The sequence below is a fragment of the Squalius cephalus genome, assembly GCF_949319135.1.
Source record: "Squalius cephalus genome assembly, chromosome: 6".
NCBI lineage: Eukaryota > Metazoa > Chordata > Actinopteri > Cypriniformes > Leuciscidae > Squalius > Squalius cephalus.
In genome coordinates, this window is record NC_137127.1 from 40,696,058 (window position 1) to 40,709,130 (window position 13,073).

A 13,073-nucleotide genomic window follows, 5' to 3' on the forward strand; every position below is an offset into this window, starting at 1 on the left:
AACAGCCATTTAATTTAGCCATTAAAATGTTACGCTTATTTTTTTGAATTTCATTCTACTTAAATTCTGCTTCCTTCAAATCAAATTTCAATTCAATTCTGCATTCTATTTGCTACCGCCTTTCATTTCTGCATGGTGCACAACCCTAATGGAAACCCAATGGTGTTTTTGAATTTAAACAGAAAAGCACTGAATTTTTGAAAAGAAAACGAGTTGATTTAGCATATTTCAAATACAATGGTAAATGTATTTGTGTTTTACATATGATAAAGTAAAAAGAAGAGACAATTGCACACATTTTAAATGTAATTGTGCCAAAATAACCATCAGGCATGCGCAGTCTCAAACCTCTCTCTCTCTCTCTCTCTCTCTCTCTCTCTATCTGTTCTGTGCCATCATACAATAACAGTGCTCTAAAAGCCCATTCTCACCATAGCAACCTCAGATGAACATAAAACACTTGATGAACAATATCAGAGGGGGTGGAAAGACCGGATTTACATGTATGACACCCTGAGAGATCTGTTCAACAGCACAGTGGAGAGAAGCAAGACGTCATGGAGTAACTGGCACTCGCAGGTAACTTCTCTGTCTTGTTTCCAGTGAGTTCGATGGATCTGCAAATTCATACGCTCATCTCTGGTAATGTGTATTTGTGTGACTGCTAATTTGAATCCCCAAGAAATGATGTGAACTTATGGAGTGATAATTGTTTGCGGTGCCAAATACAAGTTTAATAGTCATCACTGTGAAATATGAACTGTTCAAATCATTTCACTGGAAATTCAACAAAATAGCATTATCTCACTTGATTTAATTGTAAATCTTCCTCAGCAGCATTGTATATGTGCAGTTACGTGTTTTGTAATGATATTTTGCTTTGATAAATAGCAAGGCAGGAGGCAAGGGCAGGAGCCAGTTGTCCGCCCACATAATCCCAAACTCCCACGACATGACAGGCCGTACGCCTCCAGATCTCCAGTGGCTCACAGCTTGGCTTGGAACACGCATTCACACTGAGGATAACACTAAAAAGTGTCGTCTTTTAAATCTCTTATCACACATACAGCACAATGGCATAGTTCTTCAGAAATTCTGTCAACCTTTACTCACCCTCATGTTCCAAAGAATATTCTAGTAGATGGACCAAAAAAAACAGAAAACTTTGGTCACACTTTAGTTTAGGGTCCAATTCTCACTATTAACTAAATGACTTTTGCCTCAATAAACTCCTAATTGTAAGGTAATTGTTAAGTTTAGGTATCTGGTATTAAGGGATGTGGTCATGCAGAATAAGGCATTAATATGTGCTTTATAAGTACTAATAAACAGTCAATATCCTAGTAATATGCATGCTAAAAAGCAACTTGTTAACAGTGAGAATTAGACCCTAAAGTAAAGTGTTACCAAAACTTTTTATGCGTTTTGTCTTTTCATTTAAACAACAATGGCATTTTAAGGGGCTTGAAAACGGAAACTTTTGAAAACGAGTTTCAACGTGCAAGTTTTTGAAAACGATACTAAAGCCACTAGAGACAAGCCTGCAACCTCAGCCAAAAAAAGCGTAACACTTTTAACACGTAACGCTGCGGTACAGGGAAGGAGACAAGAGGCTGTTTTTTTTAATGGATGTCAGTGGATGAGAGGCTTCACCACACTAAATAAAACCGTTTTTGTGAGGAAATAGCTTAATAAATCGACAGCCCAACGGCTAATCTTCAACATGTTTGCTCTTAAACAATAGTTTTGGATTGATCTATTTGTAGAATTTACACCGGAAAAAATGCTGTTTTATAAGAGAAGTCACGGACAGGTGAAGTTGCGCGACAGGTATGATTCAGTTGGGCACTTCTCATTAATTTCTATGGTATCCGCAATCAGCGATTGACTGTCGCACAACTCTTAATGAAATTTAATGACATCGAGGCTGTATTGTGATTGGTTATCAAGGCACATGTGATCCAAGTTAGCCGTTGCGCTTTCTCCAATGGTAAGAGCCACAGACATCTCCCAATAATACGACAATCAATCTCTGACGATACCGTTATCGTCTCCGTGTAAACTACTAAACGTGAATTTGTTAACACGGTGACATCATTAGTATCACGTGTTCAGTCTAAAGGTGCGTAGTGTTTCTTCACAAAGTGACATCACCAAACTACTAACCTGGCATTCATAACACAGCGTTTTTAATCGTTTTCGTAGATCCGTGTGAACGTGGATTGTTTTGACAACGTTGACGTCTGTAAATGCACAAAAATGCACATGCGCGAAAAATGCACATGCATTTCTGTTTTTAGTACAGGCCACCGCGATTTTGCCAAGTAAGACATGTTCCTGGATCAGCATATTTTGTTGATCCTGGAATAACATTCCTGTCCCAAAATTTAGTCCTTACCCTATCCCTACCCCTAAACCTAACCCTACCCATAACTTTTCCCTAAAATCAGAGGGAAATTATAGGTGAATAACACTGATGGTGAAGCACCTCACCCTGGTTCTAAGCCTAAACTTGACATAAACTGTAAACTTGTCCCTCAAATCTGAGGGGTTGATTGGAAAGTTGTTCCAGGATCAACAAAGATGTTGATCCAGGAACATGTGGTACTTGGTGAAATCACGTTCACCTTTTAGTACATCGTTGTCGTGTAAACATACCCTACTAATTTAGTAACCCTAACACATAGAATTATTAACCCTATTAACTTATTTCCCAAACCCTGTTCCTGAAGACACACCAAAGGGCCATTTACACAGAATGCGTTTTTCCATTCCACTGCGCTACTTTTCCATTGTTTTTCAATGTAAACAAGCGCTACACGGACATGTTTGACTGCTGCGCTCGCGTCTCGCGCATGAGACTGCATTCTAAAAAACGGTTTTACACATGGGGTACTTTTTTATCCCTGTATGAACCAAACCCATCTTAAGTGTTTGCTGGCAAAAAAGCTTTTTTTTGTTTGTTTGTTTGTTTTGTTTCATCTGTCCATAGAACCCATCCCGTTTGAAGTTCCAGTTACTTTTCAAACGTTCTATGGTCAGATGAAAAAAAAAAAAAAAAAAAAGAGAGCTTAATGGCAGCAAACACTTAATATGGGTTGGTTCATACAGGGATAAAAAAAGTACCCCATGTGTAAAGTGATGGATCTGTAGGATCTTCCAACAGGACAGTGATCCAAAAACAAACATCAAAATCAAAACAAAAATGAGTCACTGAGCACAAAACCAAGCATCAGCAATGGCCATCCCAGTCCCCAGACCTGAACCCTATAGAAAATGAGTAGGCTGAACTGAAGAGAAGAAGCGCCAACATGGATCTGGGAATCTGAAGAATCTGGAGAGATGTGAAGTGTCTCCAGTGATATGGAGGAATGGTCTCTGATCTCTTGTCAGGTGTTCTCCAAACTCATCAGGCATTAGAAGACTCAGAGCTGTTATCTTGGAAAAAGGAGATTCCAAAAAGTATTTAATAAAGGGGGCAAATAAATGTTCCCAACGTGTTTTGGAGAAAAACATTTATTTCATAATGTGATTTTCCCCCCACTTTCAATTCTTTTACTTCAATAAAAGGTTAGATTTTTGCAGTTTTTTTTTTTTTAAATAAAATATCAAAAGGATAAACAATGCAGATTTATTTTTTACAGCCATCTTTGATCATAGTTACCAAGGGGGCAAATAATTTTGACCAGCACCGTACATGATCTGGAGCTTTACATAATGTTTATTAAAAAAATGTCTTTCCCTGTTTTGCTTCTCCTCTACAAGACAGGCTGCCAGGAAAGTTAATGGAAACCTCTAAAATAGTAATTGCAGCCGGTGTTACCATGACAACTGTGTCTCTAGATGGAATTACAGCAGAAATACAGATCAGAAGAGTCTTTGAAAACATTCACTGGAAGATCAATGTAGAATTTTTGGAGCAATAGAGACAATGACTTTATTGGTTACGCAACCGCTCCAGTGATTTACTCAAACTTGAAATCTATCACGCTTTAGATGTAGGTCAGAAACGGTCCAATTTAGTGATGTAACAAAACAGGCTGAGAATCTTCTAACTGCTGTAAACTTTTACCACCCCCTGGTGGAATTATTGTATAGTTAGCCAGAAACTAATCCGTACAACTGTCCATATTCTTTTAGTTCAGTATAATAATTCAAATCAGTAAAGTCTTACTAACAACCTTTCTCCACAGGCTACCCTCCTGCCATGGCCAACGCAGGCCCAGAGGTGTACTGGAGATGGTTGGAGCTCCATGACTCCGTGTCCATGGTGTCTGTGGAGAGGAAGTTCCGGACAGCTGCGGGAACAAGACAGTGGAGGATCCACCGTCGACCCAAACCCAGGCACTCTCTCTTGGATGAACGGAGGCTGCACTATGCTGCTTGGCAGGGTTGTCTGGAGCAAGTCAGGGCCATGGTGGGACATGGGGTGCCTGCTAACTGCCAGTTAGTGAGCTATAAACTTAAGCGAACAATTCATCCAACATTTTCAATTTTGCCATCATCTTCTCTTCCAAATGTCATTCCAAATGTTATTTTTGGCTACACCTTTAGCCTGGTAGCCTGGACAGGCAGCAGACAGACAAATACAATATCCAGATGAGCAAGACGGGGTCAAAAGGCCTCAAAAGGCCTTGACTCAAGGCAAGAGTCATGATTATAAAAAGAAAAGAAAAAAAGAGGGGGAGTCAAAACCAGGCAAGACAATCGTGGGAGAAAACGCTCATAAATTTTAGCCGTGGCAAAACAAGGGGCGAATCCGAAATCGCCCCCTATACCCTCAAATAGGGTATTATTTGAGGGGAAACCATTTGTAGTGGTGTCCAAAACCATAGTGAACATTATCGAGTGCACTCTTTCTATCCCACATTGCACCACAATAACGAGTGTACAGCTGATGTTCGCTCAACGGCTGTCCGAATTCACTCACTCGTTTTCATTCACCTCTTCAAGGGATCTGTATTAGTGGACCAACGTAGGGAATAGTGATTGAGGGATTAGGGGGCGATTTCGGATTCAGCCAAGACTTCTCACTGAGCCTAGTGTGCTCAGGTGTGTGTGCAATCAATTCAGGTGAGTTCTGGGATTTGTAGTCCAATTGCTAATATTCAAGTGAGAGAGACCTCAGAGAGACGGGGGATTTTCGGAGGTAGCTTTTGTAAGAATTTAATAAAACAGCAAATTCAGTGTATATGATTATATTTATTAAAATTATAGATGAATGCTGCCTTTTTGGGACATTACTTGTACCTGTCCCTAAAGCCCTCGCCTACACTTTTGCAATTTTGTCTGGTTAAATCAGTCAATGGTGGGTGGAGTTAGTGTAAATAGTCTATGCCAGCAAAGCAAGCTATTTGCGCTTGGTGTAACTAGAAACTCTGTTGTTTAGTTAATCTTATTTTGTAGCTTACATCATTGCAAGAAACAATAAAATCTATCTATTCCATGTTTTTGTCCTAACAAGCCATGACACAATAATCACAGTATTTGTGATATGTTTTTTTTTTTTATTTTCACTTCCCATATATCCCTTTTAAATTAGTAGTATTACAGTGTCAGATGTAAATAACAGAAGGTAACAGGTTAAAAATAGTAACATCTAATGCCAAGCAAAAGAGTGTTGTGTTAATCCCAAAATAAATCACTGACTGGGCCATTTGTACTTCCAGGGACCCGCATGGTTGGACAGCTGTCCACCACGCCTCTTTCAAGGGTCATCTCATGCTGATCAAGTTCCTGTTGCAAACTGGCCAGGTGGAGGTAAATAGCCAAGACTTCTTCAACTGCACTCCCCTGCACCGCTCTTGCAGCGGAGGAAACCCCGAGACCACAGCCTTTCTCCTCCAGAAGGGGGCATCACATTCAGAAAGGTCCTGCTCTGGCCAGACGCCCCTTCACCTGGCTGCAGCCAGCGGATACCTGTGCACGGCACGGGTTTTGCTCCAGCACTTGGCCTCACCGAACGCCCAGGACTTTCATAAGTGGACACCCTTGCATTGGGCAATTTTTGGAGGCTGGGGGGACGTGGCGGAGCTCCTGCTAGATAATGGGGCAGATGTGGAGGGAGGAAAAGGTGTGGGCATGAGCCCTCTGCAGCTGGCGGTGTTGACTGGGAATGAGGCGGGGGTGAGACTGCTGTTGCACCGAGGCGCAGATGCCAATATGAGGGGTCCTAATGGGCGCACAGCCTTGCACCTTTGTGCCTACTCTGGAGACAAGAAGGTGATTGACTATGGGTTTGAAGTCGTCATTAAATAAAATCCACCCTATCTATTTTCTAAATGGATGCTATTTTTAAAAAATCTATCCATGTATATGTTTTATTTTTAAAAATGTTTTGACCTCATAATGTGTCAAAGGCCCTATTTACACCTGGTATTTCAGTGATACGTTTTCAGCCAAAACGCATTACCGTTTACACCTAAATGCGTCTCCTGTGACCACTTGTGTTCTGATCCTCTCTTCTTTCGTCATACTCTACATCACTTTCACATGAGTGCACCGCACAAATATTATTGAATGAATGAATGAAGCCATTACGCTGCTTACAAGCAAGCTGGGAAGGGAGAAAATGGAAAGGATATGAATGGTAACGACTATTTCAATCATAATCCATGTGTTTTGGCACAACATAGCGAAGTTGGAATCTATTGTTTTGGTGCAGAATTTTCATTTTTAAGTGAACTTTTCCTTTAATATTGTCCACTTGTGATCATTTTGACAAAAACACATTTTAATGCCAGGTGTAAACAGGTCTAAATATTCACAACTGGATCTTCCGGTGAAAATGACAGACTTCTCTCTGGAGACAAATGGCAGAATTCTCTAATCGTTTAGTCGACTTAAACCCCACCCCTGCAAGTTTGCGTTAATTTGTCTCTAATTTTGAGTGCCCACATCTTAAAATCCAATCAACAACCGATGCATAGAACCAAATCCTGCACTACATCTTTTTGAAACTTTGAAACTATACCAGCATTTACCCCTGGTTTCACAGACAAGGTTTAAGCCTAGTCCCAGACTAAAATGCATGTTTAGGCTGTTTAAACTGAAAGCAACTTGCACTGACAGATCTTAAAATACAGTAGTCAACATTTGAAGTGGATCAAAACCTTTCATCAAAGTTATACACGAATTTTGAACAATACCTGTTCTTGTCTTAGGACAACTTTGATGAACTTTTTTGATCCACTTCAGATGTTGACTACTGTATGTCAGTGCCAATGTAAATGTATGTCAGTGCCAATGGCATTGTTTTGTCTCAATATGCACACCAGTAATGTTTTTTCTTTTTCTATGACACATTTATAAAAGCTACTTAAATGTCCAAATTGAACTAAGGCATAATCCTGGATTAATCTAAACCCTGTCTGTTAAAACAAGGCCATAAAGTTTGGTTTAGGGGGTTTAGGATCTTAAAAAATATAAAATGGATTATACTCCAATAATAGATTGTTGTGGGGAAAAAAACAGACATAACTAAGAAAAAAAAAAAAATATATATATATATTAGTATTTTACTATCTATCAAAGATTTGATTTCCTTAACCTGACAAGGAACTAGCTTTTCCTCAGAAACTCTCATAATATCAACCTGGTACATTTTAAACAAGGTTTAAGGTTGAAGAAGTTCTATAGTGTTCTAGCAATACGACTGGAGCTTTAGTTTTTACAAACCTTTTCCAGAGTACAATATCTATCAGATGGTCAGTGGACTGATTGTGGGTAGTGTCGCCTTTGAGTTAATAAGCTTATTCAATGAAATATTGCTACTTTTTATTAATTTAATTTAGAATAGTTACAGACATATACAACTGAAAATACCTCCCTTCCCAAAACATAGTTGGGCAAAACATCAAATCTACCAACTGTTTTCACATTTTTTTTATGTTTTATTAACAAAGTTCAGGAGGAGTACATCCAGATAATCTACCCGACCGCCATTAGAGGAGGCTTAAATATAGATTCGACTTACTTCTGTTTCATGAACATTTTTCCACCATCCCTCCTCTACCCCAACTTCTCACTCTTGTTTATTCCTATCCCAGCCAGGGATGGGGTGGGGGGTGGGAGTGGTAGAGGTGTTCTGTGTTCAGTCCAAATTCTGAGCTCGGAGCCCTCTCCTCGGACAGCACACCAAATGCGTATAATTTATACTATATCCAATCCGACTATATGTAAATGTAACCTTGAACTAGAGACTGTAAAATAAGTTTTCTGGCTGGAAAATTGGCAAGTTGGACTCTTTTTTAAATGCTATTTAAATAAAAGTAGCAGTGTAACAGTTACTTTATAACAGGAGTGATGAAATAATGTTATGCTATCCAACGTGTGATCATTGAGTGATAAATGTTCTCGCTAAAAAACTCATGTCTACATGAAGTGTCCTATAAACACCTAAATGCATTTGTTTCCAATCATCCCTATTACCGCAGCAAACCTGGCATTGCCAAGACTGAATTCAAGGTCTCTCTGCCCTTTTGGCTGAATGCTTTCAGAGTCACGCCAACCGCGTGCAGTGAAACAGATGGCGTATGTGTGGGTGAAGGGCAGTGTACAGTTCCTGTCTGCTTAGCACCATTTGATCTTTCTTTCACTCTCTACTTTCCATCATCCCTCTTCTCTCTCTTCTAATCCATATCTTCTCCTTCCCCATAGATCCTCCAGCAGCTGTTATCAGGAGGGGCCAAGGTTGATGTCAGGGATGGAGATGTGGCGTCTCCGCTGCATCTGGCTTCCCGCAGTGGCTCCAGGGCTGTAGTGCACTTGTTGATTCTGAACGGAGCAGGACTTGAGGACAGGGACAACCTCAAAATGACACCACTGCACTACTCAGCACTCAGGGATAATGTTGAGGCCGCCAAACTGTTGCTGCATTACGGGGCAGACGTGAATGCTGTGGAGAGGCTCGGACAGACACCTTTGCACCTGGCCTCAGAGAGGGGTCACTGCAAGGTGTGTTGATTCTCTCTCTCTCTCTCTCTCTCTCTCTCTCTCTCTCTCTCTCTCTCTCTCTCTCTCTCTCTCTCTCTCTCTATATATATATATATATATATATATATAAGCAGGAGAGTAAAAGTCTCTGTTTGCTCTCCATTTATTATTAGTGGTCTCTAGAAGAAACAATTTAGGGCCTACTTACACTTGGTTACTTCATGCATTTTCTCTGATAGCTATCAGTTTGTGAAAAGACCAGCGCTGCGTCCAAATATGCCTATTTCCATACTATATAGTAGGTGAAAAACAGTATGTGAGCTGAGTAGTATGGCCGAATTCATAGTATTCATAAAACAGGTGAAAAGTACCAGGATGACTTACTACTTCCGGCGAGATTCTGAAGTGCACATTCGATGGACACTTTACTATCCCATGAGGCCACGGGAGAGGATTTGTGAATGGAGGTAAAGCGACTCAACTGACGCCGTGAGTTACATACATGGTGGATGTACCTCCCAATTTTATTCATACTACACGCATTCATACTATATAGAACATATTTTTTAAAGTCCCGATGTAATCAATAATTGTATCCCTTAAATCTCATCTTTGATCACCAAAATTACATATTTTAAAAAAAAATCCTTGAAAAAAAATTCTTCATGCCTTAAAATAGCTTGAATGTCACTTGCCTCATTTAGTATACGCAGTATCTATGCAAATTAGCCCTGCCTCCACTCACTCGCACCAGCTCAGAGATCCCCTCGTTGACGATCACATGTAGTCGTGATTGGTTACAAGGTAGTTTGTGACGCCAGAAACACCAGCGATTTCAAACCGCGTTTTTGAGACTGTCTTTTGGTTCACTGCAGTTTTAAGGAGAAAATACTCAGCAATGGCGTTGACTTATGAATTTGCACATGGTTTGTCTTAAAGCATTTTAAAAACAACACATAGACATATAAACAACATTAAAAGCTGGATTTTCACCACAGGGGGACTTTAACGGTCACAAAGTAAGTTTCAATTTCAGTATTCAGTGTTACAGTATGCAGCACAGTTGTAAATGCTCCCCAAAATGCTTTCGAGACGGATTTAAAACCAATCACTCAAACCACTTCAGGAGGCCCCTGGTTGTAACACATGAGAAACAGCTGACAAAGTAAACAGCAAACACTATGGCTTATGTACACAGGGGAAACTAGATAACAAGACACAGGTGCAAATGATGAGGGAGTAACGAGGGAAACCAAAAGGACTACAAAACAAGAAACAAGAAATAAACCTAATAAAAACCAAATATGACAGCACTACTGCAACATTGCCACAGATATGGCCTGCCAGAGATGAATAGCTGAGCATCTTTTTCTAACAAGCAGACCCGCAAACTGCCACAAATGAAATTCAACGTACTGCGTCACATCTGAAAACTCAACTCAACACTGAGTCAATTGCATTAAAAATGATAAGCCCATGTTGACGCATCTTGAAATAAGCTGATAATAAATTTCACCGCATATTATATGCGGCATATCTGTGGCTTTTAGTGGCATGAACTCCGTTAAATTGAGAATCGGATTTATATTTGTTTTGCGGAGACACATTTATGTGGCCAGGTGTAAATAAAACAATTTTAACAAATCAGATAGCTATCTGATCAGTGAAAATGCATTAACTGAAAAGTTGCTCATCTGTGATTTCGCTTTCCTATGGGATGTTCTGCTCTTTGTATTATATAAATGTCTTTATGAATGTTTACCTGTGTCTTTACTTTCTCAGAACGCTTGTGATTCAATCCACAGGTCTTCAAGGTTCTGCTAGACAAAGGTGCTGATCCTGCTGTAAGGAGCAGCTGGAGAGAGACAGCAGAGGACGTCGCAAGAACACACAAGCAGATAGGCATCGTCCAGCTCCTTCAGCAACACCAGACTGCCAGGATGAGCGATCGAGTTCAGGACGGTGTGCAGAGATAGAAGAAAAAAACAGTGAATTAGGGCCTGATCACACAGAAGACAACTATAATGATAAATATACCCCCCTAGTCCCAGACTAAAATACATGTTTGAGCTGTTTTATCTGAAAGCAACTTGAACTGACATATCATAAAATATGTCAGATCCATTGTTTTGTCTCAAGATGCACACCAGTAATGTTGATTTTCTAAGGCACGTTCATAATTAAATGTCCTAATTGAACTAATGCCTAATCCTGGCTTAATCTGAGCCCTGTCTGTGAAACCAGGCCATAAATAATCTTTCTAGTTCCACACCACAACTATAACAATACTATGGAATCACTTTGAAAACATTTTTTTTCCAGCTGATGAACGATACAAATGATGGTACTTTGAAGTCTTGGGATTATTGTTTAGTTCGTTTTTAAAGCCTGCTTTTACCTTTTTACTTCTGACGATTGTTTTTAGGCTTCAAAATTCAAGTTGTGTTAATTTGTGAAGATTATCATGATGAAGAAAACTCGTAAGAATGATAAACGTTTGTCAGTCACAGATCTTATATTCTGCAGTAATCCAGAGTTATATATTATGCAATAATAATATTGGGATTTGGGAACCAGGGTGATGCTGACTTGGTGATGGTTGGCCTACAAAAAAATGTCATCCTGCAGCACTCTGTTGACAGCCAATCAGAATCCACCTGAGCTCGAGCATTTAAATCGGCAGACGACATAACTGCAGCACATGCTAATGATAAACAGAACGTTATCATGCATTGGTGGTGCTGATATAGTTATTGTTATAGTTATCTTTGTAGTGTGAACGGGCCTTATACAACAGCAGTCCACTGGTTTGATTGGATAAGTGGCATTCCAAGAGAGTTTAAATGTTGTGTAAAAGCGTGGTCACATTTACTGTTGTTCGACAAATATTTGTGGTCGAAACGGAGTCATTTTTATAGGAATTTAGCTTGAGGGCAAAATATTTCCCTCTTGCAGATTTCGCTCGAGTTCAAGTTGGTCCTGCAAATTCACATGTTGACCAACAGAAATCTGCTTGGTTTGAAATTGATAGTGACTTCTGTCAGAGCTCTGACCTTTGTGCCCGTGACCTAATGTGACCTTACCTTAACAGACGTGGAACTTGTATTTGTACCTGATCTTCCCTAACAAAACATTACCATGATAATTTCTGTCAAAATGCTGACTGTGACCATGGATGGAAGAAATTGTTTGGTTTATTCTTACGTTTTTTTCTTTTTGGATGGACGGTGATGGATAAAACCTCCATTTGTAACTGTAGTGCCTATAGTATTTTGACGCAAAGTAACTTATCTTTTAAGGGTCTATACGGAAATAAAATCATCTTCAACATTCAGACGCTGGCGTGACAATTTCTAGTAAAGCATGTATCATTTCAGCACATTATAATTTAAAATGTTTATGTGAAATGTTTTTTTTTTTTTTATTGCAAAGAAGAAACAACACTGTAATGAAATCTCAGCAAGAAAGACTACAAATCTAGGCAAAGAGTTATTTTTTCTTGTGAATAAAAAAATTGCAATGCAAAACAAATAAAAAAAAGTTCACCAGCATGGTTACTGACAGAAAAATAAATCTTTCAGAGAAGTTTAATTCACAAATTTATAACATGACGTAGATAGCACCTTATTCTTCCAGAAGGAATGTGTCTTTGCGTTGTGATTGTGATTGTGAATGTGATTGCGTTGATGGCAGCACAATTTGGGAGCTGATTATTATGCAGTTTACTTAAAATGTACTTATTTTATCTGGTTAGAAATGCTGTATTTTTCAAGCAATAACCATGCTCTTTTCCAGTAAATACTGGCCAAAAACGGCTCCAGAAAAAAATACTAGGGGAGCGTTTTTTTGTTGTTGTTGTTTTTTTTTAAACTAGAGCATCGTTGCTATCGTGAGTCTTTTCTCATGACGTCAGCCACACGCGTACCCGCGGATTGATATGTTCTGCACACTGATTTCAGTTCCTGTCATCGGCGTCATGGTACTTCCCGTATCCAGTCAGTCACTGGGTAGTGGCTGCAATCTTAAACTACACAGAAATCTATCTTAAAATACACATATTACATAATAGCCTATTACAGTAACAGTTTCTCCGAAGGATAAGTATAGCCTACTGTTTCTACTATTTTTCATAATGCGTT

At 39.4% G+C, this 13,073-nt stretch overlaps 1 protein-coding gene across 2 annotated transcripts; it reads left to right on the plus strand.

Annotated features, from left to right (window-relative positions):
• The first annotated feature begins 384 nt into the window (after positions 1–384).
• ankrd67 (ankyrin repeat domain 67) lies at positions 385–12,262 on the plus strand. 2 transcript variants are annotated; one of them, XM_079874428.1, is made up of 5 exons: positions 385–579; positions 4,194–4,417; positions 5,670–6,222; positions 8,659–8,955; positions 10,740–12,262. In XM_079874428.1, exons 1-5 carry the CDS (start codon positions 502–504, stop codon positions 10,908–10,910), a joined length of 1,323 nt encoding a protein of 440 aa, XP_079730554.1. In that variant the 5' UTR covers positions 385–501; the 3' UTR covers positions 10,911–12,262. The 2 variants fall into 2 exon arrangements, with proteins under 2 accessions (XP_079730554.1, XP_079730555.1); XM_079874429.1 differs by having other exon boundaries at positions 500–579; positions 4,194–4,446.
• The last annotated feature ends 811 nt before the right edge of the window (positions 12,263–13,073 follow it).

Coding starts and splice junctions, on each gene's coding strand:
- ankrd67 (XM_079874428.1), top strand. CDS start 502: ATGTATGACACCCTGAGAGATCTGTTCAACAGCACAGTGGAGAGAAGC. Junction 4,418..5,669: donor TGGAGCAAGTCAGGGCCATG/GTGGGACATGGG, acceptor TTGTACTTCCAG/GGACCCGCATGGTTGGACAG. Junction 8,956..10,739: donor CAGAGAGGGGTCACTGCAAG/GTGTGTTGATTC, acceptor TTCAATCCACAG/GTCTTCAAGGTTCTGCTAGA.